This window comes from Strix uralensis, chromosome 6, assembly GCF_047716275.1.
Source record: "Strix uralensis isolate ZFMK-TIS-50842 chromosome 6, bStrUra1, whole genome shotgun sequence".
In the NCBI taxonomy this organism is placed as follows: Eukaryota; Metazoa; Chordata; class Aves; order Strigiformes; family Strigidae; genus Strix; species Strix uralensis.
In genome coordinates this window covers 43,585,775-43,602,296 of record NC_133977.1, presented here as the reverse complement: position 1 = coordinate 43,602,296, position 16,522 = coordinate 43,585,775, and the positions used below count along the sequence as shown (strand labels likewise).

The following is a 16,522-nucleotide window of genomic DNA, read 5'->3' as shown; positions in this document are numbered from 1 at the left end:
AGGCGGGGCCGGCGGTCGAGCCGGAGGACATCGAGCGGCGCCACGCGTTTTGTCCGCGCGCGGCGGAGCGCGGAGCGATGGATCGCTTCCCGCGCCTGGCGGGCACCGCCCCCCTGCCCCGGAGGGCACCGCCCCTCGCTGCCGATTGGTGGCGGCAGCCCGGGGCGGGAAGGGGAGGGGTGCGAGGGGCTGTCAGTCACCTGAGGCGGCGCCGGGGGCGGGGCTCCCCGCTGCGCGCCTTCTGGTCTCCCAGAGGCCACTTTAACCTAAAAACTATTGATTTGGGACTGGAAAATAATCTCCAGAGCGCCCAGAGCTGCGCAGCGGTTACAGCTGAGCTGCAGCTGCACAGAAACCTACCTGCATAAACCTGAAATTCCCCAAGACCCGAAGATGTGGGTCTGTGATGTGCCGTGTGTAGCCCCGCAGCCATCTCCGGTTGGGTCCCCGAGTCGGTGTGAGGTTTCCAAATGACGAGGAAAAGTGAGTGCGACAGAAAGCATCTGGGGTCTTCGCTCCCCACCATGGCTGCAGCACCAAGCGCTGCCCGACACCCACCGTCAGCATCTCCGGGTGGGAGATGTTAGCACTTACCTGTGCACAGTATATCCCACTGTGGGGTAAAGGCACTGAGGGGGACAAGGGGCAGATGTGTGGCTTACGTTGTGGGTGTAATATGAAGTAACAGCAGCAGCTGCAAATCCGAAGTGTGGAGAAACGCTGTTTCTCAGGGATAGAGGCCCGAGCAGTCACATTAATGGCTGAGTCTGTCTTAGTCACCCGCGAGGCTTCGCAGTGGTGCTGGAGTGCTTAGCAGGAGTGCCTGTTCTGGAAGGAAACTCTTCCCCAAACAGCGTTACCCCCCTGGCTCCATGGGGGTTTCCAGACAGACAGATATTTCCTGTACACCCCTTGGTTCTGGTCCATATCAGTTCAAGACCTGTTGCTTCTCAATTAAACATTTAAAAAACCACCAAAACCAACAAAAACCCACCCTAGGTCATAAACAAAATGTTACCAGTTCTTTTCATGCATTTTCCTTATTAACAAACACTTTTGCTGACCTTGGACAACTGGAATGATGTTTTATAACAGGAGGATGTGAACAGTTACTCAGCCCACCAGGTGGCAGGATTAAAAAGCACCAGTGGATTTTAGGTGCAGCTTGATACAATTAAATGTAGTGATACAAACTTTGGTTCCCGGCACTCACATAAAGCAGGAATAAAGTGTTGGAAATGACAGGGAGAGAAGCTGCAGTGCTAGCTGCAACACTGTTCTCCAGTACAGCCAGAAAGCAGGATTATATTCCCAGTGAAATTACAACAATAAAACCTGAAAGGTTAAATAAATTTAAAGAACAAAGAATTAGAATAAATACAGCAAAGATGGGTCTGATTAGCTTAAGACCCTCCTCCTCCTCCTGTGCAAAACACTTTCTGAGGAATTCGCAATGCTCCAAACAAAAATATAATGCACAGGAAGATTGGCAGTGGGCATTAGACTTCAGCAGATCTGGGGTCAAGAAAACATGCAGAGCGAAAGAAAGAGACTCTTAAAACTTATTTACTGCTTTAAATCAAGAAAAATGTTTCAAAGTCTGAAAAGTTCTCAAGAATAAAAATAATTATTGAAAACTCGAGACATGATTCAAACAGAGGTAGCTTTAATGCTGCTTCAGACTGGAACAAGTTAAAAACATGGAGAATGATTTATGTTCATCAATATAAAATTGTACGGTCTCCATAAAACCCATGTAAACAAAATACAGCTTCTTGACAGTATCTTCTGAGCAGATTTGCTGGTACTCATTTAGCAATTTCTTCTAATGCTTCATCTCTCCAGTTTTATTATAATTACCAAGTCTTTCATTTGATTCTTTACTATGTGAAATCAGAGAAGTGAAAAGACTTGCACATCTCTTCTCTGGATGAGGAAACCCTGACAAAATTCATTGAGTAGTTTCTGATCTCACAACAAAATTATGACGATAATATAATTGATCCCCTGCTGTTCATGATGCTTCCAAATCTTCTGACTTCAGACAATTACGTGAATGATGTAATGAATGAATTTATTAAAGATGAATTTATGTATCTTAAAAATAAGCTTACTTTAAAGGCTTTTTGAGTTGAGGGAAACGAGCTAATCAAAAGAAATGTGTAAAGAACAGGAAGAAACAAAGTAACAATCTAAAAAATAAATATGTGGAAATCAAGGAAAATAAGGAGAGAACAGCATATTAAATTTTAAAATAATTGAAACAGTCACACAAAAAGTTTGTTCAAACGGTGCAAGAAATGAGGAGAAGGAGCAGTTTATATAGAAAAATAATTTTAAAATCTTTGGTAACAATGAATTCTTCAGGTTTTTACAGTACTTGTAGTCTAAAAATAGTCTTCTATTATTCATGTAAGTATATTTTATAATTTATTTCCTAGTATACTTTATTAACAAAACTTATATAAAAGCAGAAAATAAAAAGAAAAATAGAAGAAAATGTCTTTTCTGAAGAAACAGATATCTGAATTGCGTTCTAAAACGTGTTTCTTAATGAGTGTGTCTCGTTACTCTGCTCACATAATACCAAATTTTCCAGATAAGAAGTTTGGTTTTGCTTGGGATGTTGTATTCTTTCCATCACTTGACTTTGAAGGCATGTCCATAGTAATATACCTAATTTGAAAACCACCAGCAGTCACTGAGGCATCTGTCAAAAACTTCAAGGTCATAACATTGCCTGGGACAAGAAAAAGAAAAACAAAGGTTATGTTTTCGGGTGGCATAAAAATGGGATGTTTCAGAGTTATTTTTAAAGTGCTCTTTCTTGCTTGCTTCCGGGATCTTTAGAGCAATCCACCTAGTCTGTCTACTTCTGAGCTGTGGCCTGGGAGGATTGCAGTTCGTTAGCCACATGGAAAATCAGGCAGATTTTCATCCATGTTCTTTGTTTGCAGAGCCCAGAGGTTGATAAAGTTTTGCTGTGCCCAGTGCTTTCTGCATAGCATTTCCCATTCTTTAAAGTGCTGCTTCACTCTACCTCTGAAATGTCACGCTTTGTATGTGAGATGCATGTTGCATAGAGCCTCAGGGATCTCTAGGTGACACGGGGGTGAGGTTGCTACATCACTGTCCCATGAATGTCCTCTGCTCATCTCTGCCAGGCCCGTGTAAACTGGGAGATCAGGGATGGCACAAATCACAGAATCACAGAATCATTCAGGTTGGAAAAGACCCTTGGGATCATCGAGTCCAACCATCACCTACTCTACAAAGTTCTCCCCTACACCACATCCCCCAACATCTCATCTAAACGACCCTTAAACACATCCAGGGAAGGTGACTCCACCCCCTCCCTGGGCAGCCTATTCCACTGTCTGACCACTCTTTCCGTGAAAAATTTTTTCCTCATGTCCAGTCTAAACCTCCCCTGTTGCAGTTTAAAGCCATTCCTCCTTGTTCTATCGCTAATTACCTGTGAGACGAGACCAGCACCAACCTCTCTACAATGTCCTTTCAGGGAGCTGTAGAGAGTGATGAGGTCTCCCCTCAGCCTTCTCCTCCTCAAGCTAAACAGTCCCAGCTCTTTCAATCGCTCCTCATAGGATTTGTAACTCTTATGTTCTTTTTCTGCTGAGTACAGCTGGGGGCTGGAGCATGGTGAGGTGAGTTTGCTCACAGACTGTCCCAGGGAACAAGGCTACTTCCTCACATGGGCAGCCCGCGTGACGTCTGCGCTCCGGCCACTTTCCGACGCTTGAGCAAAGAGAGGTAAAAGCGCCTTTGATTTACACCCAATCAGACCCTGACCTGCTGTTTAAACATTCACACAGAATAATGTCTATAACCAGCTTTGGAAGGGGTCTTGCGATTCTTGCTCTGGAAATGGGAAAAATTAGTGCATGAAGATTGTGCACACGGGTAAGGCTCGGTTACGATTACAGATCTGCGGGATGAAAACTCCTTCAGGTGTACTACCTCCGTAAGGCCAGCAGGATGCACCCTGGTCATCTTCTAACTATAATTTTTTTTTCTCTTACATTTGTTTAGAAGTCATTGCATTGATGAAAGAGCATGCTGGCAGTTTTGAATAGCAGTGTATGACGTGCTCGCCATGAAGCAGACATTGTGTCTTTGGACATGTTCAACATATATTATTAGAAAGTAGGGACAAAAGGTGATTTGGGCTGATTATTTTTTTTTACCATAAAGAATGCAAATATGTTACCTGTGCTAATGATATCATCTGGCAATTCGTCTCCACAAAACCTGGAAAAAAATATAAATGGTCATGACTAAACAACACAGTAAATCTGCCATAGCCCTGCTATATGGGGACCCGCACTGAACGGTGGCTTTCGGGCCGTACTCTCCTTTGGAGCTGTGGCTTGTGGGGGAAATTGGTTGCAGGTATTCAGTATATATAATTCTCCTCTATATGTTAACACAGTTGCGTAAAGGGTTTTTGTCATTATGGTAAGGTTTAGGGGACGGGGAAATACAGGAGACATTTTTCAATACATGCAGGAAGTAAATTATGCAAAACAAGAAAAAGAGCGATTTAACAAGGCGTTAAGGAAAAGAACAATGGCCCAAGGCTAAGAAAGGAGGAACATTGTTAAGAAAAACATTTAAAATTATGCGTAAAGGCAAAACAAATGGACTATATCCTTGCTTTGCTACACTTGATTTATAGAGAGGATGTGAAAAGTGGCAGGAATTGGGAAGTGTTTTTTATCACATTTTCTGGGGTTTTTTTTGTTCTGGAAAATTGAGGTACTTCATACCAAAATATGACATGCAAAAATATGACACTGAAGAAAAGAAAGTGGGAATTAAGCAAAGAGGGAAACTAAATCTAGTAAGACAGATGATGTATAAACTTGTTCTGTTCTGATACTGTTAGAAAATACTTCTATAGCGAATAGTAATTTAAACGAAATAGGTTTTTGCTAACAGTTTAACACCCCACTTCCCTCCTTTCAATTAAGCCAGATACAGAACACTGTTTGAGATTGCTAGGAGTTCTTCCTGTAAAATAATAGAGAATTAAGACAAGGAACTAACTAAAAAGTCTTGCAGCTTTCTTCCATGTAATTTAACAAGGCAGAGAAGGGCAAAGCGCAATTCTCTGTGTTTTCTGTGTTAATGACAGTAAAAATAAATTGCCAGGAAAGAGGAGTCAGGTACTATTGCTACAAGTATTATGGGCATATCAGAGGTGCTAATTGGGTAAGGTAAATACAGTGTTCTTCTGAAGTAATGCTCAGGGGAAAAAATCAAATCATTTGGTTATTTGCATATTAAAGCTGGAATTGCTTTACCTGCCCACAAAGCCATTGATATCATCATAGCTATCATAGATTTCCAAGAAATCAGCCATACAAGCAATGTCGTCTTCAACATCAAACTCTAGAAACTGTAGATGAATACGTTGTCCATACTTTACTCTTATATGCCAGTAGCAAATTTGATCATTTTCATACTCATTTGGGTAGCCTGGTGACTTGAAAACATGTTTTGAATCTGTGAAGACTCCACCACATTCTTTTGCTAAGAGAAAAGCAAAAACATCAGAGTTTAAGTATTCATTCTGGATATGGCTATGGTTTAAATCTTTGTGCACTTTGACCCAGCAGACCTGTAGAAAATCACATAGGAACACCCAGCGTGATGCAACTTTTTATATATTTAAGCACTCTGCATTCACAAGAAATGTCAGTCATTCCGAGCTTTTGAGAGCAGATATTTTGGAAACAAGAGGCATGATCCAAAACTCACTGAGTTTGGAGGAAAAGCTTTCCCTGACTTCAGTGGACTTTGGGCCAGAGTGAAGTGTTTTATGTAAAATGCGTTTGGGGTTTCTGGCTATGTCAAGCTGTAAGCTTTACAGCTGTACTTGCAAGTCACCCTGGCATTCAGTTGCATCCTTTCTCCTTCAAAAACCTCTTGGAAGTGTGTCTTCTACAAAAAAACCTGTAAAGGCTAGTGATCACATACGTGGCGTTGTACTCCTGTTGTTGCTGCGGCTCTTCGCTCCCTTTGGAATGTCTCCTTCGGCACAAAACCCACTCGTTGATTCAGCAGCCATTTGAACTTTAACAGCTCCCTGACTGCAGGACCAACCAAACTGGGGACCTCACGCTGACTGATCTTAGGATGTGTCATAGTTCCCCAAGTTCAGACCTGGGGGAGAGGGAGGTACTTCCTAAGGGTGGTTTAGAGCATGTGAGTTAGGAGCCTTAAGCTGGAGCGTGTGATTAACCCTGATGTACATTTCAAACATGCAAACATTTCCACAAGTTCCTCGGCATCTTCAGCATCCTAGAGAAGAGCATAGGCTCAGTTCAATCAAAGATTTATCCTTGTTCCCCCAGGCTACTTGTCTGCCACCTGCAAACAGACAGCTTTGCAGCAGCGTCCAGCAAGCATGAATATATATCCTTTTAATGGGAGAGGCTCAAGCATCTGCTGAGTGTTGGCAGTTCTGCTTTCCTTTTGTCCCCTAACCAAACAGTGCATTTGGAAAGTAACTACCTCTCAGCTCAGCGGAGAAGGCTGACAAAGGAGAAAGTCGGGCTGACAGTTTATACGCAGTAATAACGAATGCAGTAGTCTCTCTCGCAGCTCTCCTTCTATGCTGAACATCTGTGAATGTCCCCCACCCCGCAGAGCTATTTGATTAACAACTGCCCCGCTAACGTAAACAAGCTCAAGCCCTGTGAGCACAAACAAAATGTGCACAGCTGGACAGACGTCACAGACAACTCCAGCTTTTGGCTCTGCCAGGCAGGGTAGTACACTCGGAGTAGCAGGAGAGTCAAACAGCACACGAAGCTAAGCTTTGCTTTTTGTGTTGCTGCCTACTTTTTCTGTCTCCCCTGCTACACAAAGTGATACCAAGCTAAACTGAAACAGCGGCTGTGTCAGTATTTCAGTCATCTGCAGCGTAGCGAACGGAGGGGAGTGGAGAGATATCCCGTATCTGGTGAAGTCTTGTCAGTCGTGTTTGAACCGTGTCTCCAGATCCGCTTCGGAGATCTGCTTTTCTCCATATGGCTCCACACACACGCGCGCACACACACACACACACACACACATGTATGAGGCACTGCCGGGAGCTGGATCTGTCAGGTGTTGGGTCCCAGACATGGCACACATTTTCAAAAGTTGTTCTGTCTCAGGCACAGGAAAGAAGGAATAAGGGTTAGCACTAAATTCAGCCTGTTTACAGGCAAAATATCTGGAAAATAGTTCCCATGTTAAACACCTCAGATTAGTTATTTAAATGAAATTGTAGGCTAAATGTAAACGCTCTTATACAAAACATTTGCACGTCACGCTGGAAATACTACTTACCTTTTGAATCAACAACAGCATATTGTTACATTTTTAGTTTCTGAAAGGACTTTGCTTAGGCCCAGTTATATATAGTACAATGCAGCGCAGAGACACTGAGCTCTGAGCGAGCCAGATCAGCTGTAGGTAACAGCAGAGGGGGCTTGGTGCAAGGAGACTCCAAATAAATATGTATCAATACACTCCCCTTCTCCGACAGCATATTTATGGTATTGAAGCTGACTCATTCAGAGCCTGCGTGCCTTTGTGCAGCCGGATAGTGTGGCGTGTAGTCATCGTCTTAGACCCAAAGAGCAATGGGTTGTTTTTAAACACACCGTTAGGGTTGTAGCAGTAGGCATCCCATCTCTCGCTTCTGTTGAGGCGAATCCCATAATCAACAATACCAGTTTTTCCAAAGCCACAGTTGGCTCCAGCTTTTACGATGGGATAACCGACTCTGCCCTTTGCCATCCAGCCAGCAGCGCACACATGGAAACCTGCAACAGGGAGAAAATGAGACATAGATGTGATAAATCAATCCTAGGCAAGAAACTGCTTTTTATTCAACAAAGTAAAGTCTTACTCCAGCTGATCAATGACATGGGTGTAACTGGCCTGACAGAAATTGAACTACAGGAGAGAACGGTACTTTGAGAGGATAATTTTAAGCACAGAATATAAAATTGCATTGTGTTCTCCACAATACGATTATTGGTTCTTCATCTGAAAACAAAAGTCAAATGCAGATGGACTATATAGTTTCCCAGGTAGTGAGTTTTAAGTGCTGTACCAGCATTTGTAACCAAATTATATACTGGATGACTTATAAAAGTGTGTTCTTTGTCCCCCTCTTCAAGTCACAAAAGTTTACTCAATTGTATCTCAAGTTTGCAACATTAAGTTCTGAGAATGAATAAAGTACTACATACAGGAGACAGCTAAGAAAACAGAGTATTTACTTAAAATACTTCCAATTTAAATTTAAATACCTGAAAAGCCTCAAGTATTTCTTGCTAAACAAAAAGATCCTGTTAATGCATTTTGTGGCTGAGAACTTAAAAACAATAGCCAAAGAATGCAATGTTATTCACTGTCTGGTAGAGACCGATTTGATGCTTTCACCGAGACGAACTGGAACATATTTGTGGTGTCCTAGGACTATGAGCTACTCAGAAGAGACAAAAGTACCCTTTTTACATGTGTGCTGGTGCTGAGAGCCAGCATCTGACTCAACAGCATAGCCTGCAAATTTCTAGAGTGGAGGGTATTTTCCATTGTTTCCCTAATGCTCTGAATGAATTAAGTGTTTCTTATTAGGAATCAAATAGAAATACAGTAGAGCCCTCACTCAGCTCTGCTTTTCACTGCAAGCACACTACTCTCTCTCAGAGCAAATATGGCTGGAATAAACATTAGGAAAACACCTTGACTGATGATATGAACCATAACGATGAACCTTTACTGTAGAAGCTCCCTGGGGATAAAACGCCCTCGTCCACAGCACCCAGCTGCCCCCAGGTCTGTAGCTGGGGAGGTACCATTGCTTCCCAGCTCAGCCAGCCGGCTCTCCACTGGGTGTTGCTGGTTTTAGGACTGTGCTGCACCCAGAGCTCAGGGGGACGCATCACCCTGCATGCAGATGTTATCCCTGACAGCTCTGTAGGTAGTGCAGTCACGCTCTGTTACCAAGAAGGGAAATTGCATGAAACTTGGGCAAAAATCCAGGGAGATTACAAGTCTCTCGGTCGCAGAGTTCGTAACATTCATGAAAATACACGACTGGCAACATGATGAATGAGCGCTGTGAAAAGCAAATGGCCATGATTTTTTTCAAACCTATTTTTCTCGCCGCCTCCAGCTGCTGATACGTGGCTAGATGTCCTCCCTCATATTCACAGACGGCTTTTGCTTCCGCGTAGGTGAGCTGGTACTTCCCAGAGCGTGACTCCCTGTGATACACTCCAGCTGCTCGTTCTGTGGGACCAAAGCAATAAATGATTTCAGCATTGTATCTCCGCTGCCCTGCCTTCCGGGGTGCTCTCACCATCTCCAGCAGTTTCCCCAAGACCTGCACTTCGGGTTACTATCCAGGTGAGAAGAGAAACAAAATGTTCAGCTAGTAGCTGTCGCACTTGGAAAGTGCCAGGATAATACATCTCTCTCAACCCAATGTTATGTTTTTGCGGCCCAAAGGCATGTTTTTGCAACCCAAAGGTATGTTTTTGTTTGGGAGAGGTTTTAAACAACAGAGCTAGTCAGAACTTGGTGAGTTTTTGAACAACAGAAAATCAACAAACGGAGGGAAGGACTCCCCTAGGACTACTCAGAAGGCAGTAGTTATGGGAACGATTGGCTGGTGTCAGCATCACTAGTTCCGTGTATCCTGACTCAGGGGAAGCTCCTTCTGGATTGCTATCACAGCATACTTTTGGATGTTGCAAGTGCCTTTGTAAGATGAATCAGAGCTTTGTTTTGAATCTCCAGAGAAGTTAAATCAGAGCTACTTGGATAGAGGAGAGGTAGAAATTAAAAGGAATAAAAATGTGAAATAAAAATATCTGAGCTTGTGTCACCAAGGGCAGGACCAGAACAATTGCTGGCTGACATTTTTGCTGCACAGAAGATTAATACACTTTCTTCATTATTTTTTTCTTTGCTGTTGCAAGTACAATATAAAGCAGCTTTCCAGGGAAACCTAGAAACTGGCAGTACTACTACAAGTTTTATAATCTTTTCATGTTGCACTTGTCTGATGCCATATGTAAGGAAATCTGTCTCAGAACCAATCTGCATATGTAATCTGAATGGCGTTTTTGTTTAGATCTTTCTTATATTTAGTATAATCTGAGAGAAATGGCTGTCTGTAGCTATCACTAGTCAACAAGACTGAAAAAAGACACAAAACAGGAAACATTTTTCACAGTAGTTATTTGTACCATGGGGAAAAAAAAGAATGTCTTTTCTAGGGACATACTTCGAGTCAGTAGTTTTGGCTAGGTTAGGGTATTTTTTAAAAAAACATGGTCACCACTGAATTGTGGTGATCCCTTATTAGATACAGAACGACCTTTGCCAATGGTGTTTTTGGACCCATGGTCACTGGCCTCACGCCCAGTGAAGTAAATTATATTGCTGGCAAGAGTCTGAGAAGACTGAGGGCCGCTTTCTGTAACATCCCTGGGAATGTCACTGGCATGGGCATGGGATAACATATATCCTGTGGAAAATCTTTCTGAAGAAACCAGTTCCATTGCAAAGAAGAGTCATAACAACTAACAGCTGTGGAATAATGGCATGCTGTATATTTTAAAGTCTATTTTAATTAGAAATTTATTCATAGGAAATATTATTTTTCACTCAGTAGTCTATCACGTCGAACCTGATAAATCTGCTCACTGCTTCTTAACATTATGACTGTATTCGATTCCGTATGCACAAATTGAAAATCTGAGTACTACAGAATCCAGCACACCATTTAGCCTCACCGCACACTCAGGGGACAACCTGGAGTTGACATTATTGATCACTGCAGCTCACAGGGAAGTGAACTGAAAGCTGAATCAAAAAACACAGACCGTAGTCCTTGGGATTAGCTGAGCTGCCTCACCTATGCCGACTCAAAGAGTAAGGGGCAGCTGAATTTTACGGTTTGTCGCCTTTGCAAAGGTGACAAGTCACAGACAAAGCAAGAGGAATCTTAAAGCTTATGATCAGTGATCTTTGCTGGTAAAAGCCCCCCCAGCTCTGTACCTGTGCAAGACCCACCCTGTTCCTTCCCTGGAACTGCTGCTGCATGTACCTCCAGGGATTTGGGGGGAATCACCACAGAATCATCAAGGTTGGAAAAGCCCTTGAAGATCCTCCAGTCCAACAATTAACCTCACACTGACCATTCTCAACTCCACCAGATCCCTCAGTGCTGGGTCAACCCGACTCTTCAACCCCTCCAGGGATGGGGACTCCCCCCCTGCCCTGGGCAGCCCATTCCAACGCCCAACAACCCCTTCCAGAAAGAAATACTTCCTTAGAGCCAGTCTGACCCTGCCCTGGCGCAGCTTGAGGCCATTCCCTCTTGTCCTGGCACTTGTTCCTTGGTTCAAGAGACTCATCCCCCCTCTCTGCACCCTCCTGTCAGGGAGTTGTAGAGGGCGATGAGGTCTCCCCTCAGCCTCCTCTTCTCCAGACTAAACCCCCCCAGTTCCCTCAGCCGCTCCCCATCAGACCTGTGCTCCAGACCCTGCACCAGCTCCGCTGCCCTTCTCTGGACACGCTCGAGTCATTCAATGGCCTTTTTAGAGTGAGGGGCCCAAAACTGAACCCAGTCATCGAGGGGTGGCCTCACCAGTGCTGAGTTCAGGGATAAGATCCCTTCCCTGTCCCTGCTGGCCACGCTATTGCTGATAAAAGCCAGGATACAATCGCCACTGCTTGGACTCATCACTCTTGGAGCTGACAGTAAAAACTTATCACTTCTAGTTGTTCTCCTGACTTTTTCACCTGGCAATATTGTTTTCAAATCTTATCCCCCAAAAGGTATCTACCCCCACCTATTGAGGCTAAAATGTCACTATGGACAGGCATCACGTTTTTCAGAATATTGCTGGAAAGATCTGCTCTTCACAGTTTCTGCGAGGGCTGCTCTACCAACAGCAGCACCACTGACCCTTCGTGCAAGGTCTCGGTGGGTGGTGTTACCCTGCTGAGACCAATCACCAATCTGTATCCCCGTTACTCCTTTGTAACATGACAAAAGGAGCCTTTGCAAAGATAGACCACACATGTGTGTAGTCCACCCAGCTTTGAGATGTGACGCTGGCTCAGTGTGTCACAGTTTAATGATACACTATTCCCTAACAGTATATCCTAATTAACTGATCAGATCTTTCACCGGCATTTTTTTCCCCTCCTTCTTAATTAGATTAGGGGCTGTGCAGAAAGATAAACTGCATCAGCAAAACCAGACCTAGGTCAAAGCATTGTACTTATTAACTATTAATCTACATTTACATGTTTATGTATATACATACCTACACATATTCACAGTCATACATGGACACACACACACACAAATTACTATGAGTCTTTACGGAGGCGATATCACAGCTGTGTAGATAAACCTGCACGAAATTTGGTTTTTACTTGGGAGCACAAGCGCATGCCTAGCACTGTAAACACGTACCGTTCATACACCACAGGGTCAGCACTACAGAGTACAATGTGTCCCAGCCTCAGCTGAGCATCTTCTCCGATGGAGGATTCAGCCTGAAGGCTGCTCTCTCTGACCTGCCTGACATCTCCTCTTCCTGGACAACAGTGAGAACTTTCAGCAAAGTTCTTTCTTTCTTTGCCTGCAAACCTGCATATTGGGACTGTTCTCTCAGGGATTTCTCCACTCACTTTTCTTCTTTGTCTCTTACTCAAAAGGCTGTGGGTTACATGACTGACAGGACATGTTTCTTCCAACTCACGTTTCTTAAAACCTCTCATGGAAGTCCAGAGACAGCAGGATCCTGCAGGGGCAGTGACCCTCTACTCACCCACAGCAGTAGAAGATGGTAAGATGTAGCCAATCTCTTCTGCACAAACACAACAAGCATGAAATTTGGCCTAATAAAGTACCCTCAATATGCATGACACAAATACAAAATGCTAAATAAAAGGAAATGTTTAACTTTTAAGCAGAGGATGGCCATGTAGAGTTACCATCAGGGGCCTCTGCTAACGCACAGGGTCACATTCAGAGTACTCCATCCTCAGAGCAGGTTTAGCCCCTAAGCTGCACTGACACATGGTGTGTGAACAGGGTTGAAATTCTCAACACAAAGAGTGCAGCAGCTGTTCCCAGAAACCTACTTCGTGGCACTAAGAACTGGAACTCAAATAAGCGCATGAGCATATCTGGGCAAGACGGCCCCAATCCTCTCATCAGTTCACAATAAACCTTAGGTTATAATGTGCTTGTGTCAAAAAATGAGCAACCATAAAATTCCATTCACACAAGAAAGACGTTAATAGGAAGGTGATAGAGTCAGCTGCAGCAGGACTGCGTGCTTACTGAGAAAACAAAAGATGTTTTGTAATGAGAAAAAAGGTAGAAGCCAGTAATTCAAGATTTTATATTTCTGTTAATGATATTTCGAGGAAGAAAGCTAAAATGGAGAACTCTATTTTTAATTTGGTCTTGATAGTGCTTTACCAGAAGAAGAGGAGATAAGCAAAGCTCAGATGTCACTGCACATTCCTAGGTTTTATTCAAGGGCTTGCTTTAATGCTTGTGCATAATGAGTATGAGATTGGGATTACTTGTTTTACTGTTCAAGTTACAGTTGTTTGGGGTTTTTTAGATAAAAGATGCATAAATTGGATGGCTGTGATTTTGCCAAATCTTTCTTCATTGATATATAATGCCAGTGAATTCCACTGGTAATTCAATGAACTGCATTTTGTGGGTTGTTTCAATAATTTTGTTGCCGTAGTTACACTAGATGGTGCATTTCTAAAGGAGCTTCAAAAGAGTCCTGGAGATAAGAAGGCAGAGTGGTTATTTCAAAGTTGCACACTGTGCTTCCAGATTTTGCACATGCTTGTTTATTTAGAGCAAGTCATCCTTTTTTACCCCATAGTTTATTTTTATTTACTCTCATGGTAAATGCTAAAGGTGCAGCAAAATATAATTTTATTACGCATTCCAGTTAACACTCTGTTTCTTCGTTTTAAAGAATTAGAATTTTTTTCTTCAAATTGACTTCAATTCATAAAACTGCTTAAATGACCGCTGCTATCCCAAATTCACATTTATGTTGCAGAAGCCCCTAAAGGCTACAACAAGGTGGCTGGTTGCAGCAGTCTGTATTTGCAAATAAAGCACCCAGGATCCATTCTCTGTCCAGGAGCACAAGTGGCATGGTGTGTGCCTCAGCTCTCTTCCCTGTCACCCAGGGGGCCTCGTCCGACCTCACCTCTGACCACATCCCTTCTATAGGAGAACACCCATCACAGCCTGTCTCAAATTCAACTGCTCTGCCCCCACTATCAGGGCTTAACACAGCCTCAGCCCTACTTATCTTCTGTGTCTCCTTACTGTTATTCCAGCCAAGAATACAGACTTTGCTTGTTTCTCACACAAACCTCTCCTCTGTCATCCTTTTTTTTTTGAACAGCAGCCACCTGAGGTGGTGTGTGATGCTGCCAAGCTGTCCTCCCTTGGAGCTCTCCCCAGCCTGAGCACCTCCAGCAACCATGGGACACAGCAGGCATCTTCCAAGTTTAGAAGGAAAGAGAAGTCATTAAAAATGTGCAGTCAAACGGAAAACAATATAGATCGCTTCTCCTTCTCGTTTATGTTCCTGTTAGTTTACATGGTCCTCTGAGAAGGGACTGGAGTCACGTGGTTGCTGCACCAGCTAATGGAGCGTGTCCCCAGTCCCTCGTGAAACATCTGAGCACACCAGAACTGTGTACTGGCTACAGGAATGCCTTCAAATCCTTAAAGAAATACACAACATTCTAGAGAGCATAAAGGAGTTTGTAAGCATTTGTGTATCAAATGGACCACTCAGTGCATGTTTGTTTTGGCATCCTTTATGTGACTATACTTTGAATATGTTTTTCTGTTGTATTAGATGATTATAAAAATCTATAAAAGAACTATTTAAATCCACTTGAGGGATAAGAAACTATTCCCACAGCATTTTCTATAGCCTTTTCAAAATCTTCTCTCCACTGTTTAATGATGTGAACAAACCAACTGCTAAAACATATACATTTCTGTACTTTCGTAGAAACCTAGGAAATATTATCGCTATTATTTCCAGATCATTTAGTTTCATATGTAGGACCCCAGGCATCTGAAGTATGTTCATGCAGAAAGTAATTCATTCCTTTGGCAAATGCTTCTTTTCATACTCGTTTTCCTTCATTAGAAGCAACTGTTACTTAACGGTGTTTTCACTTTACCTCATGCTGTAGGAAAATACATTCAGATGAAATATTCCATAACTACTTTTTCCTGCACTTCAGAGAAATGGTAAAAATAGTAAGCTTATAAGGACAAAACTCACAGTCACTACACAGATAAAATACAGGATTTTGCTAATCGTAATGCATGGCTCAATTTTGTATTGTTAGGTGCTCATCTTTATATCATTAGACAAACACAGTGACTTTTGCAGCAAAACATTCATGATTAAAATATTTCTTACCTAACCAAATAGAGTTATGCAGCACTCCGTCCTTGAATCCCCATGCTTGAGCCTTGTCCCACAGCAGGGCAGAAAAGAAAATTAGTGCAATCATCTCTTCTGAACTATTAGGCTGTAAATATTCCCTGTTAAAACACTCAGGGTAACCTCTGCTAGCAGCTGGCTAGATCCTATTGGAACATCTGGTAGCCAGATCTTAAATAGTGCTTTCAGCTGTGAGGTCAGCAAGCCTGCTCCAATTGTACTTGCTGTAGTATTATTACACAATTAAATGTGATGTCTGCAGTCGTCCATGTGACTCACTTTTGGCTCTCTTGATTCTCAGTGTGTCCAAGAAACCATTCTATCCCTCACTACTGCAGCACACATGAACATTTTTCAAGCCAAAGTCTGTTCATTCTTCAGCACTCACTGTCTTCAAATTCCATAAAACAATAAAACTAATAACCAATCTATCTGCCTACAGTGTTTCTAGTCACATTATTTACAGGATCGAAAAGAATCACACATACAACCTCTCATTCTCATTTAAACATTCTGTTCTTTTTGTATATAATTTGGTTTTAATTTCAGTGACTTAATCAATGAAAAAATGTAAGGAGAATATTGTGCATTGGCTACTTGAATTCAGTTTCCCTACATGGAATCTGTAATTGCAAGGCAAACTCTCAGATCTGCATAAAACTGCAAGTGTCAAAAACAGATGCTCTTTGTTCTGCAAGTGGGAAATAAAGCTAAAATCTTCCCCTCCAAACCACAGTTTAAAATCTGATTCATAGCGTGACAGCTGTCTGCTTGTCTTCCCTTCTGGCTGAAAGTGAATACTGCAGCTGCTCCGTGTGGATGAGTGGGAGAGTAGAAAGGGGGAAGGATGAGAGTATGGAAAATGGTCTGGTGCTCCACACTCCTGAGCAGCCGTTGGAAGACTCTGCTCTCCAGTTCTGATAACATTTGTAACTTCTGAGTCAGGAGCTATAGTA

General features: G+C 42.8%; 1 protein-coding gene across 1 annotated transcript; it reads right to left on the bottom strand.

Annotated features, from left to right (window-relative positions):
• Positions 1 to 1,651: 1,651 nt before the first annotated feature.
• On the bottom strand, positions 1,652 to 15,695 carry TNFAIP6 (TNF alpha induced protein 6). The gene is made up of 6 exons (XM_074872342.1): positions 15,543 to 15,695; positions 9,178 to 9,315; positions 7,677 to 7,838; positions 5,325 to 5,553; positions 4,229 to 4,269; positions 1,652 to 2,740 (listed from the first exon to the last, which is right to left on the bottom strand). Exons 1-6 carry the CDS (start codon positions 15,634 to 15,636, stop codon positions 2,577 to 2,579), a joined length of 828 nt encoding a protein of 275 aa, XP_074728443.1. The 5' UTR covers positions 15,637 to 15,695; the 3' UTR covers positions 1,652 to 2,576.
• Between the last annotated feature and the right edge of the window lie 827 nt (positions 15,696 to 16,522).